The 16,999-nt window shown below is 42.6% G+C and overlaps 1 protein-coding gene and 1 long non-coding RNA gene across 8 annotated transcripts in view; one reads left to right on the top strand and one right to left on the bottom strand.

Annotated features, from left to right (window-relative positions):
- piezo1 (piezo type mechanosensitive ion channel component 1 (Er blood group)) overlaps window positions 1-16,999 on the top strand; it is an 85,318-nt gene that overhangs the window by 58,868 nt on the left and 9,451 nt on the right. For 3 of the 5 annotated variants that reach the window (XR_011691493.1, XM_071481603.1, XM_071481602.1), the window contains exons 30-47: window positions 583-651; window positions 737-837; window positions 1,190-1,334; window positions 2,068-2,139; window positions 2,743-2,915; window positions 3,066-3,175; window positions 3,636-3,803; window positions 4,217-4,475; window positions 5,301-5,489; window positions 6,690-6,896; window positions 7,066-7,309; window positions 11,101-11,233; window positions 11,392-11,539; window positions 12,177-12,329; window positions 13,109-13,170; window positions 13,322-13,480; window positions 13,664-13,811; window positions 15,573-15,761. Coding sequence is in view for 4 of the 5 variants with exons in the window: in XM_071481603.1 (XP_071337704.1) it covers window positions 583-651; window positions 737-837; window positions 1,190-1,334; window positions 2,068-2,139; window positions 2,743-2,915; window positions 3,066-3,175; window positions 3,636-3,803; window positions 4,217-4,475; window positions 5,301-5,489; window positions 6,690-6,896; window positions 7,066-7,309; window positions 11,101-11,233; window positions 11,392-11,539; window positions 12,177-12,329; window positions 13,109-13,170; window positions 13,322-13,480; window positions 13,664-13,811; window positions 15,573-15,761 (2,729 nt within the window). In the remaining variant the exon portion in view is untranslated. The remainder of the gene's footprint in view (window positions 1-582; window positions 652-736; window positions 838-1,189; window positions 1,335-2,067; window positions 2,140-2,742; window positions 2,916-3,065; window positions 3,176-3,635; window positions 3,804-4,216; window positions 4,476-5,300; window positions 5,490-6,689; window positions 6,897-7,065; window positions 7,310-11,100; window positions 11,234-11,391; window positions 11,540-12,176; window positions 12,330-13,108; window positions 13,171-13,321; window positions 13,481-13,663; window positions 13,812-15,572; window positions 15,762-16,999) is intronic. The other 2 variants (XM_071481605.1, XM_071481604.1) reach the window with 2 other exon arrangements.
- On the bottom strand, window positions 3,814-16,908 carry LOC139623390 (uncharacterized). 3 transcript variants are annotated; one of them, XR_011691496.1, is made up of 5 exons: window positions 14,825-15,566; window positions 11,412-11,532; window positions 11,092-11,196; window positions 5,215-5,411; window positions 3,814-4,235 (listed from the first exon to the last, which is right to left on the bottom strand). It is a non-coding gene; the product is annotated as an uncharacterized lncRNA (long non-coding RNA). The 3 variants fall into 3 exon arrangements; XR_011691497.1 differs by lacking the exons at window positions 3,814-4,235; window positions 5,215-5,411 and adding exons at window positions 10,119-10,813; window positions 16,179-16,908 and having other exon boundaries at window positions 14,825-14,891; XR_011691495.1 differs by lacking the exons at window positions 3,814-4,235; window positions 5,215-5,411 and adding an exon at window positions 10,119-10,813 and having other exon boundaries at window positions 14,825-15,562.

Genomic DNA, 16,999 nt, shown 5'->3' with positions numbered 1-16,999 from the left:
CTGATGTCAATCACTCAGTCACTTTATTAATCCTTTGGGGAAATTCAAACAGCTTTAGTCACTTTCTTGAATGACATCTTTCATTTCTGTATCTTAAATCGTTGTCTTTCCATCTTTCCTTTCTTCCTCTTCCTATTTTGTTCCTCCCATGCTGTGTCTGTCTGTCCTTTGTTTCATATTTTTTTCCTTCATTCTTTCTCGAGCTGATCTGAAATCTTGAAAATACCCGAAACTGATGATACAAGTATTTCATGTGACAGTGAACAAAACTGTGCTGTTCTTCACCAAGAGTACTACACATTGTTTCTGGAGTGTATTTTATTCTTAATACATTTTTCTTAGCTGCATGAATCAATGTTTGGCCACTGGGGGACAGAAGAAATCCAAAACGATATTTAGTGAAAGCTTCATATATATATATATTAATGTTTTCATAAAGATGGACTCATTTAATTTTGATGACCCAGTTTATTCCAGCATCACCCTCAGGTTACATTTACGTTTTTAATCCCATCGTGAGTAAAACTCCAATGTCCCTCACGGCATTTCCTCCAAACCAAACCTTCCCTTGTTTCCCTCCAGAGTCTCAGACAGACAAGAAGAAGTCCGGGAAGAAGAAGTGGTACCAGCCATGGCTGGACCATGCTACAGGTATGACAAACACAGACTGGTTCTTGTGATGATCTCCATGTGGTGATGTAAAGGAGGTTTTGATGTGTAATTTCCCTGCTCACAGTGCTGCACTCAGGAGAGTACTACCTGTTTGAATCAGACAGTGAGGATGAAGAGGAGCTGCAGTCTGAAGAACAGAAGCCTCAGAAACAGACTGCCTTTCAGGTCTGCACAAAATACACTTACCTCTATAAAGTGTATCTGTACCAATTTTTACAGGAGTTTTATATTGATATATTTGTCATCATGCATGTCAACTTACAGTTTACTCATCAGCTATAATGGAGTTTGTAGCCAAAGACAGGCCGATGCCAGATCTATGCTGCAGTGAACAGTTGTAGCGCTGCGTTCAGGGGACTCCACAATACATGATGTTAAACTAATGACTAATTTCATATAAAGCATAATTTCGCAGTTGTTGCAGCAAAATATTTAGCTACGGTTAGCATGCAGTGTTGACAGCCTAATTTACACCCAGCATATTTATTGTGTTGCTGATTCCTGTCGTTCCTCTCAGCTGGCGTACCAGGCATGGGTAACCAATGTGAAGACCGCTCTTAGAGAACGTCAGAAACGCCAGCGACAAGTCAGGAGGACTGAGAGAAAACAGAAAGAGAGAGGAGAAAGAGTGGATTCACAACAGGAGGTTTTCTCTGCAATAGGTTAGATATCCTTACATTTTTTACTTTTTCCCATCAAAGCAGATGCTAAGACACAATTAAGAGTCAAACTGGAGGCTGTTGTATTCAGTGGTCAGGTGGGGAGCATGTGACCTTTCCTTCAATCTTTCTTGTAACCTGTGTTTCAATGACTTGTTCTCTCACAGACTGTAGCAGTTATTAATATCAGACTTATTTTAATGACCATTTAGTCAATGACCTCAGTGTGACTGACACTCGCTCCTGCTAAATGTTTTCAATTTCATCATTTATTAGATTAAATCACCTGCCTGTTGCCTGTCATGGGTAAATCTGTTCCAAGAGGCTACTACTGTAGCAGGGAGTATGAAGTTCTGAGCACTTTTACAGGTGTTTATATGACTGTCTGTCTGTGGACAGATTTTTATCACTGCAGAAACATCACAACCTGAAAATACAGTCACAAAACTGTACAGGCTTGTAGTTGAGATCAAAATGAAGGCCGAGTTCGAAGATGGGTCTGGTCTGACCCATAAGTACTCCTGTTATAATGACTAATGAGGGCTCATGGCTCAGGACGTCAACCTGGGGTCAACTAGACCCAAGATAAGTCATACAAGGTTTAGCAGATTACACCCAGACTCATTTATGCAAGCAGGGTTTATTGTCAATGTTAGGGTAAGTCTTCAGGAAATGAATTCAAGCCAACGAATTGTCATCTGTGTGTGTGTGTGTGTGTGTGTGTGTGTGTGTACAGGTTGCAGGGACAATAATGTGTTCGAGGACCCTGTCATTCAGGAGGAGGAGGACGAGGGGGAACAGGAGTCTGGTAGGTTCAGTCTACAACCTGTAGCTTCATCTTGTGTTTGTAGTTGTCGAGATCATGAGAGTTATAATGTTATTCATATAATATCATAATATTATGAATATAATATTATTGGTCACAAAATTATTAGTCTGTGTTTTATGTATATTTTTACTTATTAGAACTTTTTACCTTTTTAATGTTCATACTGTTCATACATTGCACTTTATTCAACTAAATACTGTCTTTGTACTTATTTTGTGTCTTTTTTTGATTATATTTGATCCTATTGTTTAAACCACAGCACCGAAGAAACACTCATTCATTCATTTACAATGAATATTGTATATGGGGAGAACAACAATAAATTCTACCTTGTACACTCTAAAGTCAGTACATGACGGACACAGCAGGCCTGTCTTTCTGCTCTCATTGTAAAACTTCATTTACAAAGCAGAACTTTTAGAACATTTAAAAACAGCCCCAAAAGTCACACTATCCAGTCTTTTAAAAATATACAGAATGTATACATCAATGAGGTTTCTGCTAAATCTACAGTTTGCTTCCTTTAGTTTATTTCCTGCCCCCTCCATAGCCCCTACCCACCCGTATGTCTGTGTGCTGCAGCTCACGGTGAGATGGTTCAGAGGATCTTGGATATCCTGCGTTTCCTATGGGCTATAGTTTTGGCCATGGTGGATGGACTGACTCAGTGGCTGAACCTGCTGACTAAACAGTACAGAGAGACATCTACTGTTCTGTGCAATGAACGCTACTCCATCATACACAAGATACAGCAGGTAAAAACAGTACAGCAAAATTCCATCTCTGGAATTGAACACTACTCAAAGTGCGTGTACACACACACACACACACACACACACACACACTCTCTCTCTCTCTCTCTCTCTAACTTGCCCCACCCCCCACCCCCCACCCCCGATTGGCAGCGTCATACAACAGCAGACTCCACAGATGACCAGGTATCTCAGGGCAGTGAGAGTCCCACTCTGGAGACTTGTCTGGATGAGACAGATGCAGAAAACACCACCAGATACAGGTTAGTGTGTAAAACGGGGTCTGTCACCTGTTTACCAACCATATATGGATGAAAGGCACCAAGTGCAGAACACATCATGCTGTGAATGTGGTTCCAGGATTACTAGGCAGAATTACATAGGTTTAGGTGGAGTTTTTTCTGGTGTCTGAAATTTACTGAGCATATTCACAAAGGAGGAATCCTCTCACTCACTCAGGACAAAATTTAAGGCTCTAAAACACTGTGCTGTATTTGTTTTTGCCCCTCTTTTGCCAGTGCTGGGGGGTAGTGAACTAGATGTAACTAAACTAGTAGTTTAACTACAGTTTCCAGTAGCTTGAAGGTAATTCAAGAGGGGCATTAGATTTAATTAAATCTAATCTTTAAGTTTTGCTCCAGATGATACATCTCTGTACAAATATCCTTTCTTCACTTGCAGTCTCTCAGTCTTAATGTGTGTGTGTTTGAATCATTCTCTCAGCTGCCTGGAGGTGGACAGTAGAGGGCAGTCTACCCCTAGGCCAAGGCTCAACAGCACTGAAAATCTCTTGAGTCCCGAGCCCTCATCCAGCAGCATGGATCTGGTAGTAGAGCCGTCCAAACAGCAACACAGACACTCCAGAACAGCCAGTGAGCTGCTGGGGGACAGGTAGGTGCTGTGGACACTCATTACTGAACAATGACCAACAATAATCCACAGTTACAGTGGTCACTGGTTTCATTTGACCACTTTGTTTCCTCTGTGCCTTGTGTCTAGCAGCATATGACCTTTAATTAGTCTCAAAACTTGTGCACATGAAAACCCTGCATGTCCATGTGAAACGATCGCAGAACCATCCTCACAAAGCAGCACTTCCTCAACCCTCCCTCCTTCATGTGCATGATTTTGAGTCTCAGCAGTAAAAAGGAATGGTTGAGTCATGAACGTGTGAAAGAAAAACTATCATTTGTTTCAAATTGTGTTTTATTATAAATCTCTGCCCATTGGTCCTATCACGTATTGAAAGACTGGTGATGATAAATTAATACGAATGGCTGTGACTCTCCCCTCTGTCTCTGCAGGCAGTTCTTCATCGAGGAGCTGGAACAGAGCAGAGAGTTCTACATCAACCAGAGCCGCCTGCTGAAGCTGCTGTTCGCCATGTACAACCTGCTGGCAGCAAACTCAGAGCTGGTCTGCTATTTCATCATCGTGTTGAACCATGTGGTCAGTGCCTCTGTGATATCATTGGTCCTTCCCATACTGGTGTTCCTGTGGGCTATGTTGGCTGTTCCAAGACCAACAAAGAAGTTCTGGATGACTGCCATAGTCTACACAGAGGTATGAAGGCTATGGTCTACATCTCCCTGAACACTCAGAGATGTACAGACACACCTTTCACGAACTACAGTAACTTCTCCACTGAGATATTTGTTATCCAGATCTTTATTATTATTATTCATTTTCTTCCGTAAGATTTATGTTCGCTACTAGTCCTGCTAAATGATCAGCTTCTTTGCAACCTTCCTGCTTGTATTTTTGTTTTGTTGACTTTTTTTTAATATAAATTTTTATATGCAACATTTTCCCATTGAAATGAATGGAGGCAGTTTTCAACTTTTCAAAAAATGTTCTCCTCTATGAACATCAATAACTTCTGCATTCGTTGGCCTAGAGACATTCTTTAGGCTTTAAAAAGATCCCAAGACATCCAGCTGTTAAACATGTAAACAGAATTTTGCTATTCTGTAGAGTTTTCAATTAATCACAGTTTAGCTTCAATGCTTTTTGGGACAGTTTCAGAGTTTATAATGGGTGTCTATTGCATGGGCTTGAGTGGAGTGAAGCTCTTTAAATCCTCTAAAAAAATCCTTTTTCTTGCATGTTGGAGTCCTCTGCTTTGACCATGCCAAAGTTGTTTTTCACGCATTGGTTGCCGGCAGCAACAGTGGCAGAGACAGCAGCAGCAGATTGTAGCAAAGTATCTAGTTGTGTTTTAGCTGCTTGTTTGAACCTCTAACTCTGACTCTGAATAATATGCTGTGTGCAAGAGCAGTGCCAACGGATAATATCAACAAACCGTTCCTCTCAGCGTTATGGAGATATGACGCCTCAGACAGCCTCCTGACCAATGGCACTGCTGTGTGCTGCTGTGTCTCTTTCCAGGTGATGGTGGTGGTAAAATACCTTTTCCAGTTTGGATTCTTTCCCTGGAACAGTGCTTATGAGATGACTCTAAATGAAGATAAGCCTTTCTTCCCCCCTCGCATCCTGGGCCTGGAGAAGACAGACAACTACATCAGATATGATCTTCTTCAGCTGCTGGCTCTCTTCTTCCACAGATCCCTGCTCATGGTCAGTTGGTATTTACAGTGATGTTTACATAAAACTTGATAAAAGCATAGTTGGCATCCTTCTACTTTTCAAACTTGCTCTAAATTTAGACACAGCCAGTGGCCAATGTCCTTTTTGTCGGCCCTTAGCAAAGCCTCACCTTCAAGCTTTGAATTCCGGTTCAAAGTTTATGACAACTGTACAGATATGATATTCTGTTCATTGGTTTCAGTTAAGAAAATTCTGAAGTTGAGAATAAGGAAAAGTAAGCATTTTCATTTCATTTTTTGCTGTCTTTGCTTTAACTAGTCAAACCTTTTTGCTTTTCCCAGTGACTTCTTTTAAAGTTGGGATGGCACAGAAGGGTCTTAATCATGCATTTGATGGCTACATACATCATGCAGCCCCAGCACTGTGGTGGTGAAAAAGACTGGGGCCTCTAGGTTCACAGTAGTGCACAAGCAGTAATTGCCACTGTGAAACACTGTGCTGATCCACACCACTTCTCTGAGTGTTGGAATGGGATGTGGGTGTGGTAACCAGAACTGTCCCACTTTTTTTTATTTCATATATAAAAACATCGGATATTTTAATGATATACTGACCGTTGAGCTGGAAATAACCCAGGGTATTTCCAGTTATTTTGAAGTTATTTTGAAGTTTTTGCTATTGCTGCATAATCAACATTAGCATTAACAGCTGTTAATCTACCAGTTTAGAAGAAATGTTGTAAGTCCACCATCAAACTTGATTCCTTTGCTTGTCAAGAGCTGCCTCCATCGGTGGAAAGCAATGCCAATGTTTTCCTTGTTTTGCCTGAATAATATTAGTGTTTCTCTAGTGAACTTAGCATACTAACCAGCTAGCTCCAGGTCCCAGTCCAACCGTCTGGTCACATTGTGATACTGAGTCACTTTAATATCCAGGCTGCATCCAGTGCTACTCAGAGGGCGTATTATAACTTCTTGTCTTGTAAATGCAACAATGGATGAAGCTCTTGGTAAGTTAAGAGCTGTTAATGCTAATGTTCTATATAGCAATAGCAAAAGTTACAAATAGCTACATTTTTCAACCGTGCTCCCTGTGAAACAAACAGACAATCAGACTGAAGCATTCCACTCTAGACAACACAACTTCAGCTGCTTTACACATTTGTATTTATGTATCTACTGTGTGTGTGTGTGTGTGTGTGTGTGTGTGTGTGTGTGTGTGTGTGCTCAGCGTTACGGTCTGTGGGACCACCAGGGCCCCCTGGAGGAGCAGAGCCCCTCACCAGAAAGTTGTAAGGATGAAGGAAATACTAGAGAGGGAGATGAAGATACAAAGAGGCAGGAGGAGGGAGGAGAAGAAGAGGAGGAGAAGGGCAGAGTTAGCTGGACATCCACCCTGGACAACCTGGAAATGACTGAACTGGACCACCCTGAAAAGGTTGGTGCAAATCATTTATTAGCTGCTACTGGTTACTGCCCAATCAGTAACCACTCGTAATGTGTTCTTGGCCACTGACCAAAGCAGTGACATAGTGTAATAGTGTGAGCAGACTTTTTTTTTTTTAATCTTCTTTCCTAGTCTTTAAATCCATTGTTTTTCCATGTAGGATAATGTGGACCATGTTCAACCGAGTGCTAGCTCTGCTGCTGCTGCTATTCCACAGCCACCACCAGCTGAACCTGCACCCACTGGGTCAAAAGATGGACAGGACATACTGAATCCTCCCAGGAGGCTGAGGGAGGATAATCTGGAGGGAGACAGTGAGCAGGTGGTAGAGAAAGTCCCAAAGAAAAGCAGCAGTATCCGCTTCCGCAGGAAACCTAAAGAGCCCAAACAGCAGCGCAGCAAAGGTATGTGTTTGTGTGTGGACTGTGATGGTTGAGGTGTGACTCATGACACTAACACTGACAGTGCTCCTTTAAGGTTTTTCCACATCCATGACTTTAGATCGTGCAGGTTTTCTCGCTGCGACAGGATCACACCAGCCATGATGCAGTCAACATGTTGAAAATACAAGCCACGTATGGGGTGTGAATAGTGCCACAGGTTACCTACTGAAGGAGCCTGTCGTATGAAAATAATGTTAGAGGAGCGGCTTTAGTCAGTCAGTCAGTTTAATAGTAGTAGTAGTAGTAGCAGGAGGTGGAGGAAGAGGAGGAGGAGGAATATTGATTTTGCATTGTCATACAGATTCAAAACAGCAAGACTATAATGATAAAAAAATACATATATAGAAATAGAATAATTGTGAAAGTTCATAATAAAAGTGAATTTACTTCAGGCAGCACATCTTCACATTCCACCAGTCAATGTAACAGCTGAACATAACATTGTACCACAAATCATTTACATTGCATGTATTTCATTTATATGATAAGTAGAGAGCATAATACGCCATAGCCAGACATCAGAGTGACTTCAGTGGAATGTGTCAGTAGGGTCAGGATTAATTGAATGTGATCGATTCAATCCAAGATGGAGTGATTGGACATGATAAGAAAGAGTGAATGTTGCAAACACTGTAATGAAGGATACAGGAACATACTGTTCAGCAAGGGGAATGTTTATCTCTGGTTTTAGAGGAAAATTAACTGTCTTTGATGCTGTCACTACAAATGAATAAGACTCAGAATTGGCCCTAAAACGAAATTCAGTTTTCCAAATTCTATTTTATCCCTTTTCTTTTAAAATAAATGACTACTCATAAATAATGACTGTTGTGTTTTACATCAGCAACATCCAAAAGATGATTTTTCTATTTATTTTTAGTGGGCTTTTTTACTGGGCTAAATGATTTTAGGAGTCTAACAGTTGCGCTGCAATGATGCCTTCTGTTTCTGTGCATGAAACCATGTTTGTCTGCACTTTATGTGCAAGAACCGAAGGATCAGCATCGGTGACCGCGTACTTGTGAAATGGTTTTAAGACGTACTTCATAGGTGTATATTTTATAGTAATTCCCCACACACCGCCATGACGTCACCACTGGTAAACATTCCTTATGTGTACTCACTGTCACTTCACTGCTGGTCTCTTGTCTACAGTCCCAAGCAGGCCCATTCAAAAATCCACACGTTCTGGCAGTGACAGGGAGGTAGACTGCTCCTCGATCCATACCTCATAGATATTATTACATTATTACACGAATACTTAGTAATCATTATTACATTATTGCAAGGGTTCTAAGTACTCATGGGTTTGACCACACGTATCTTTGAATTTGGCTTTCAGTCTGATCTATTGCAAAATCTGTGCACAGATTGACAGATAAAACCACCTCTGTGGTAGTTGATGCACACACATGATGACACACACACACACACACACACACACACACACGGATACACTAAACTGAAGTCAAAATATCTGCAGTGATTCAGGTCCATGATACAAAAGACTCTTGGTCCTTAAGATGTGCACAAATCATTTCTACTTGCTCCTTTCTCAGTGTTGTTCAAACTAAGTGCTTTGGGGACTGCGTCCGTCAGTTTTCTAACATTTCTGAAACAGACAGTCACACCCACTGTGTGTTACTATTCATCATCAATTCTTGCCCATCTCTATGGTGTCACCTTGTTTATTACTACAATTAAGTGTCAGTATGTAGCAATACACATCACAAGGGACGCTTCCTGGTGTTATTCCTCTCCAGCTTAACAAGTTGATGAAGAGACTAGACTATCACTGGGAAGGAGGAGATGCTTCTTCAGTACAATACCCAAAGTGACAACCCATGAATTGGGACTCAGATAATATCTCATCAGCACTGGATCCCCACAAGGCTGCGTTCTTTCTCCTCTGCTCTTCTCCCTGTACACCAACACCTGCACCTCCAGCCATCAGTCTGTCAAGCTCCTGAAGTTTGCAGACGACACCACTCTCATTGGACTCATCTCTGATGGCGATGAGTCTGCCTACAGGTGGGAGACTGAGCGTCTGGTGACCTGGTGCAGGCAGAACAACCTAGAGCTAAACGCTCTGAAGACAGTGGAAATGATAGTGGACTTCAGGAAGAGCCCAGCCCCACCCACCCCCATCTCCCTGTGTGACTCCCCCGTGGCTACCGTGGAGCATTTTCGCTTCTTGGGAACCACCATCACACAGGATCTCAAATGGGAGCTAAACATCAGCTCCCTCATCAAAAAAGCTCAGCAGAGGATGTATTTCCTGAGGCAATTGAAGAAGTTCAACCTGCCAAGGACTATGATGGTGAACTTCTACACCTCCATCATTGAGTCCATCCTCACCTCCTCCATCACCATCTGGTACGCTGCTGCCACGGAGAGGGACAATAACAGACTGCAGCGTATCATCCACTCTGCTGAGAAGGTGATTGGCTGCAATCTTCCGTCCCTCCAGGACCTGTACGCCTCAAGGACTCTGAGGCGTGCAGGGAAGATTGTAGCTGACTCCTCCCACCCTGGACACAAACTCTTTGAGACACTCCCCTCTGGCAGGAGGCTGCGGTCCTTCAGGACCAAAACCTCTCGCCACAAAAATAGCTTCTTCCCATCTGCTATTAGCCTCATCAACAAGGCTAGAGAGCCCCACTGTTGCTGATCAATTGCACCAATCACCAGGAAAAATTCCTTGTATGTGAAAGCATACTTGGCAATAAAACTGATTCTGATTCTGATTCTGATTCTGATTCTGATATCTTCCCAGGTGCCATCAGGATAAATAATAGCTAATCAGTAACAATGGTCTCAAACTTGTTTTATTTTACACTGTGAAATTCTAAACAGACATCACATGCTCTGTGTGTACACCTGGGCTGTCATTAAGTGTCAACCCAGCATGACATCATCCATTGGTTTGTGAGCTGCCGTTTTGAAGCCTCCAGTTTGTAATTTGTCATTCACCATCTTGGTTTTTTTTAAATCTAAAAGAAACCTTATTTGCAGGAGAAGGTAGGTCTGACCTACTCTGTACTCTATCCTGATTGTCAGATAGGTCACCGTGTGTGGTACAGTCTGTCAATCACACAGTAGTCCCACCCTAATGCATCCCCTGCTTTATGGTCTATTTTCCTCTAAATGGGACCATTCTTTTTACAACCAGTGGAGTCGCCCCCTGATGGTCATTAGATAGAATGCAGGTTTCAGGCACTTCAACATAGGCTTCACTTTTCAGACCATATGTTTATGTCCATATTTATAAACAGGCTATGGCTGTGTATTATTGTGTAAATTAATTATACTGTTCAGGTGCTCTTTGCACTTTCTGCTAACATGTAAACAAGATGCTGATGACATGTTGTCCTGTACAGTCTGGGGGCTGCATGTATCACAAACTCTGACTGTGGTTGTTCACGGCCTTGTCCAGAGCAGGCACCCCAGCTGTATGGAAAAGCACTAGTGAAAGAAATGAGACAGGAATTAGGGAGCTGTTGTTGATACACAGACAGGATTCCTGGAGCTAACAGTGACAACATACATGCTGTCACTATCAGCTGCGGGGAGCCTCACCACCAATGTGGCAGTAAAGTGTGCTGTTAACTGAGGTTTTTCATTTTACTGTTTCTGCACCACTATGGTATTTATCTTGGTCGTCTCTGTCCTGACACTGATGTAGCATTCGTGATAAAGAGAAAATGTGTTTCAAGAAAGATTTTCATTTTTTATTTCTATACCTGTTGCAGTAGAGCCCACAGCTGAAGCCACAGATTCCACTAAAGAACCAGTGAGGAGGAAGCAGAAAGGCAGGAGGAGAGAGGCAGCCAGTCGGCGACTGCTGGCTGTGGGACACAAGATAAAACATGTCTTTGTCTCTGGGTGAGCAGGGTTCAAGTCAAAATATTACACAGGTTATCAATCATTTATTCCAAAAAGAGTTTTACATTGGTACGAATTATTTAGATGCAATACAAGTATAAATGTGTTCAGTGCAATGCATCATTTAGAGGTTTAATACAAGCCTTTTTGCTCTGCAGCATTCAGAGTGTGTACAGACCAGCTCAGGGTTTCTTCAGGGATATTCTCTACGCGGAATATCAGGCTGCCACCGATGTCTACGCACTCATGTTCCTGACTGACGTCATCGACTTCATCATCGTCATCTTTGGCTTTTGGGCCTTTGGGGTGAGAAGTTGTCATTTTGTAATTATTTATCTATTATCACTGGTTTAAATCAATGAAAACAGAAACTACAAAAAATCAAACTGATTTAAAACTCAACTGATGTGAGTGATCATCTGCAAAAACATGACATGCTATTAAAATTGTGTATAAACACAGTGCAGATGACTGTGTTGCAATGTAATGTTATACGACATTATGCATGGAAAACATGAAATTATAACACTTCCAGCATTCCTGAAACATTATCTGGCTGGTGCTGTGCACTTTCATCTTTCCACTGCATCATCAAAGAAACAGTTTTATTTTCCTTTTGTTTGAACTGTCTCTCCTCTACATGTGGTTGACCAGGGTATTAATTCATCTAATTTTTGCAAATAGCACAGGTGCACCTTCACTAACAAAACCGAATGCCCTAAATGTTTACTGTCACAGTGATATGGTGGAATTGCACATTCAATCCCTTGGATTACCATGGATTACAAAATGGAAGACATGTACAATCACTTCTAGTTATTTTCTTTGGTCTCTCACCTTTGATCATAAAGTAAATAAATATGTCAAAGATCAGAGGACATTTCATATTTCAAACAAAGTTTGTAAATAGAGGAAATCCCTGACTTGCATCTCTCTCCTGCAGAAACACAGTGCAGCAGCTGATATAGCCTCCACCCTGTCAGAGGACCAGGTTCCTGAGGCCTTCCTGGTGATGCTGCTCATCCAGTTCAGCACCATGATCATTGACAGAGCCTTGTACCTGCGCAAGGCTGTCCTGGGAAAACTTATCTTCCAGGTTCAGTCCATTTATTGAGATTATTAGCATTCATGTATCCACCTGTGTGATTCCATGTTTTTAGTTGGGAGGAGGGGGATTGGCTCTGTGGCAGCGGTTTTATTTGTTCACTCATTCACCATCACAAATGATATCAGACCCAGTGACAGGATTTTTATGCCTCCACAGCAGCCAGTATGCTGCTGACAGCCGGAGCCGGAGGCACGTTGATTTTTGGGTTGTACGTCTTTACATCAGTCCATCTCTTTCTCCTGGACACAATATCTTATTAACACCTTGATGGACCTTTGGCACAAATGTTCACTTGGCCTCAAGGATGAGCTGATTAGATTTTGGTGGTCTAATGTCAATGTCAGTGTGACCTGACAAAACACTTTTTAGCCATAAACCCAAAACTTCATACAGCAACCTGAAACAAGTCAGGGTGGTGGAGGCATACAACCACGAGGTGGTAATTCTAGTCAATGAGTTTGAGCATTCTTTTCAAATGTACTTCCTGAAGAGATTCAACTGCAACATCACAATAAGTTTATTTGTATCCAAATGGGGAACTAAAGTAACAGGAGAAACTATGCTGCTGAACAATTGAATTTCCTCTAGGGGATAAATAAAGTATATATGTATTACAGTATATAGTGACTTCTGCAAAGGTCCAGAGTGGCCTGCAATATTTGCTAAAACGTTTAGAGCTATGTTGCTCTTCATCTTTAGAACTTCTTTTATTTATTTGCTTTTAATTTTAGTTTTCTTCCTATCCTCCTTCACTTTCTTCCCCTCAGGTGATCCTTGTGTTTGGGATCCACCTGTGGATGTTCTTCATCCTCCCTGCTGTCACTGAAAGGTGAAGTTATCATGCAGTTTGGGCTGTCTTGGCAAAATGTTAGAGTAGAAATGTATCATTCTTATAGTAAATGAGTGTAGTCTTCAGAATACTACTGAAAATAAGATTTAATAAGCTTTAACCTTCCTCATTTCTTCTTCTCCCTGTTTAGGATGTTCAATCAGAACTTTGTGGCTCAGCTTTGGTACTTTGTCAAGTGTATTTACTTCGGGCTATCGGCCTATCAGATCCGCTGTGGATATCCCACTCGTATCCTCGGCAACTTCCTAACAAAGAAGTACAACCACCTCAACCTGTTTCTCTTCCAAGGGTATGGACAACAAAGCATATCTGTAGCTCTTTGTGCTGTTTAGTAGAATGAACATTTGGAATTACAGATTTGTCTCAATTTGCATTTTTACTCTTGTGTGTATATATATGTATGTATGTGTGTGTGTGTGTGTATATATTTGTCAACATGTATGTATATGTTATGGGTGTTATGTGTGTGTAGGTTTCGTCTGGTGCCATTCCTGGTGGAGCTGCGCGCAGTGATGGACTGGGTGTGGACTGACACAACTCTGTCTCTATCTAACTGGATGTGTGTGGAGGACATTTATGCCAACATCTTCATCATTAAATGCAGCCGTGAAACGGAGAAGGTGTGTGAGTCTATATGATGTGACAGCAGACCAAATACTTTCCTCTGGGACGAGGGAAAAGCAGTAACTCCTCAGAAACAGCTACAACAATGTACAGCAGTGGTCGGCAACAGCCAAAATATTGGACTGACAGTCCCACATTTAGCTATAATATCCAGAAAGAGAAACATTGAAAGACACTGACAACAAAATTGGCACAAATAAAGCAGAATCCTCTAGATCATGGGAGAAGTGTTGGTGCTTAGGCTCATGCTCCTGAAACAACTTAGCAAACGGTAACTACATTAGGGAACATTAGATTGAAATTCAGTACCTACTTTAAAAATGCACATCACATTAATCCACAGGGAATTCTCAAGGTTTTCATACATCAGTCGATTTCTCTTATGGGTCTTTAATGCATTCATCGATCAGAAGGTCGAAGGGAACATTGTCAGCCTGTAGAATGTCTCTTGATTGTGCTGTACTCCTCTGAGCATGCCACCCAAAAGGCAGTGACAGACTCCACACTCAAATTGCAGACCAGGGAGGTAATTTGGAAATCAATTCACTGTATCTCGCAGTGTTGGAGGCAACCTCATCCAAGGAGGGTTTTTTTGTTTGGACTGTGAAAAAGTCATGTATGAAAGCAATGATGTCCTTTTGGATAGAGTAGTCCTCAAACTCAGAAGTGAAGTTGGCCCGTAGTTGCTTGATGAAGTCCCCCATCAGCTCTGTCACTTGTCCAGGTGTCTATATTTTTAGTGGACTGAAATGTAGGAGCCTACAAGTTGATATATCTGACTCCTACGACTCCACCTTCATCAGGATGATTCTAGCTTTTTAACTATGTCCACTGTGGTTTTGCGTCTCCCATGTAGCTGTAGGTTAAGCTTGTTTAGGTGGCCAAATCTTTCCAATAAAATGCTTCATGAGCCATGAACTCTTCATCCTCCAGAAGGGCAGCTGCTGAACATAATGTTGACCTCATCCAGTAGCACACAAAGCTGTGTAACACTTTGCTTTTTTCTTACCCAGAACGTGTCATTGTGTAGCCGCAGGCCATCATGGGTGACCTCTTCTGACTCAGGCACAAGTTTTCTGAAAAGGCAAATGGGGAAGCTGGCTTAGTGGGGTGGTGGCTGGCAGAGGTGTTGAAGCAGGGAATGGTGGAGACAGGCTAGAGGTGAAGGCAGGAGTGAAGGCAGGGGGGTTGGCAGTGGTGGCAGTGTGGGCAGTATAGGCTGGCTGAAGGCAGGCACTGGGATGTAGAGCACAAGGAGACACAGGTTAGAAGGTGAGTTTGAGGCAATCAATTGATAAACACAGGAAAGTTTTACTCTAGAGACGAGAGTGGCATAGCTACTGCTTAGTAACAATCTGGCGATGAGTCACAGTCACTGGAGTTCTTGAGCTGCAGCTTGATGAAGAGCTTAGCTGCAGGTGTGGAGTGAAGCCAGGAGCCAGGAGTGAGAAGCCGCAAGGGAGAAGACACAGGGGAGAAACACTAGGGTTGCGGAAGAGCTGTAACAGGACCCCCCCAACCGGCACCCTAGGTCTTACTGCTCCCAGGTCTGAACAGGGCCTAGGGGTCTGTGAATTGCTCTTAATGTCCCCTGGTACCAGGTGCTATTGAACCTGGTAACACAGCTCATCATCACCTAATTATTGTGGTTGGGGTTTGTGCCATTTTCCTCTGAATTATGGTTAGCAAGAAAGAAATTACTCAACACTGTTTCAAAAAACTATTAAAAACATATTTATAATATTTTCTCTTCTCAGAAATACCCACAGCCTAAAGGGCAGAAGAAGAAGAAGATAGTGAAATATGGCATGGGTGGACTCATCATCTTCTTCTTGATTTGCATCATCTGGTTTCCCCTGCTCTTCATTTCACTGGTCAGATCAGTGGTGGGTGTGGTCAACCACCCCATTGATGTCACAGTGACTGTTAAGCTGGGAGGATATGAGGTAATCAACATTTGATACAGAGATATTTTCTACTGTTCTGCTCTCTTAAGATACAGCGCATAGAAGCTATGAATACAGAATAGCTGCATTTAGTATATTTTGACAAAAAACTTTAAAAACTGCTCTCTGGGTGTTGATAAAAAACACTGATAAACTATTTTAATGATTATATAGGATAGTGTTTTGAATTGATACACATACTGTCAGTATACTGGGATTAATTTAGATATAGTTTCTTAAATTCTGTCGCCATGGCGCCGCGGATGGCTGCCTCGGTGTTTTGGTGCGCATTTTTTCGCCTTATTTTCTTTGTAAATTCAGTTTTCTGCTTTGGTTTCCGGAGCTCTTTCACCAGAGAAGAGCTCATTAACATCAGAGAAACAACTGCAGAGGATTTTTCCACCTTTCTCGACTCACCTGTGGAATTATTGGACATTTTGGTCAGAGGTCACTGACCGCTGCTCTCGCAGTGAAACGCCGGAGGAGAGGAAAACGTGCTGGTGCGCATGCGCGTCTCCGCCGGCGCGGACTCCGCACACCGCTCCCAGGTATCTTTCTCTCCAAGGTGCGTTCACTGCCCAACAAGCTGGATGAACTTCAGCTACTGGTGCAGAAGAACAGAGACTTTTCTTCATCTGCCGTCCTGTGCTTCACGGAGACGTGGCTGTGTGGATCGATCCGGACTCTGCGCTGGAGCTGGCCGGCTTCCAGCTCTTCAGAGCGGATCCAGACACAGAGCTGTCCAGCAAAACCAAAGGTGGAGGAATCTGCTTTTATGCAAACAGTGGCTGGTGCAGAGACGTGACAGTGATCCTGCAGCACTGTTCTCCTGACCTGGAGACTTTCATCATAAACTGCAGGCCCTTCTACTCCCCCCGGGAGTTCACCTCATTCATCCTGGTCGGTGTTTACATCCCACCACAGGCCACAGCAGATACTGTGTGTGGAGCGGACCAACCCGGACTCCGTAGTTATTGTCCTTGGTGACTTTAACAAAGGGAACCTCAGTCATGAACTGCCCAAATACAGACAGTTTGTTAATTGCCCGACCAGAGAGGGGAACACTCTGGACCACTGTTACACCACAATCAGTGGTGCTTATCCCGCCGTCCCCCGGGCTGCACTGGGCCACTCTGACCATGTCATGGTCCACCTGATTCCCACATACAGGCAGAAACTAAAACTGTGTAAACCTGTTGTGAGGACATCGAAGCAGTGGAGCAGTGAAGCCATAGAGG

This window comes from Trachinotus anak, unplaced genomic scaffold (assembly GCF_046630095.1).
Source record: "Trachinotus anak isolate AG129_WGS33_773 ecotype Australia unplaced genomic scaffold, CSIRO_AGI_Tana_v1 ptg000007l, whole genome shotgun sequence".
NCBI classification, from domain to species: Eukaryota; Metazoa; Chordata; class Actinopteri; order Carangiformes; family Carangidae; genus Trachinotus; species Trachinotus anak.
Note: the sequence above shows the minus strand (reverse complement) of the source record. Positions and strands in the feature narration are given on the sequence as shown.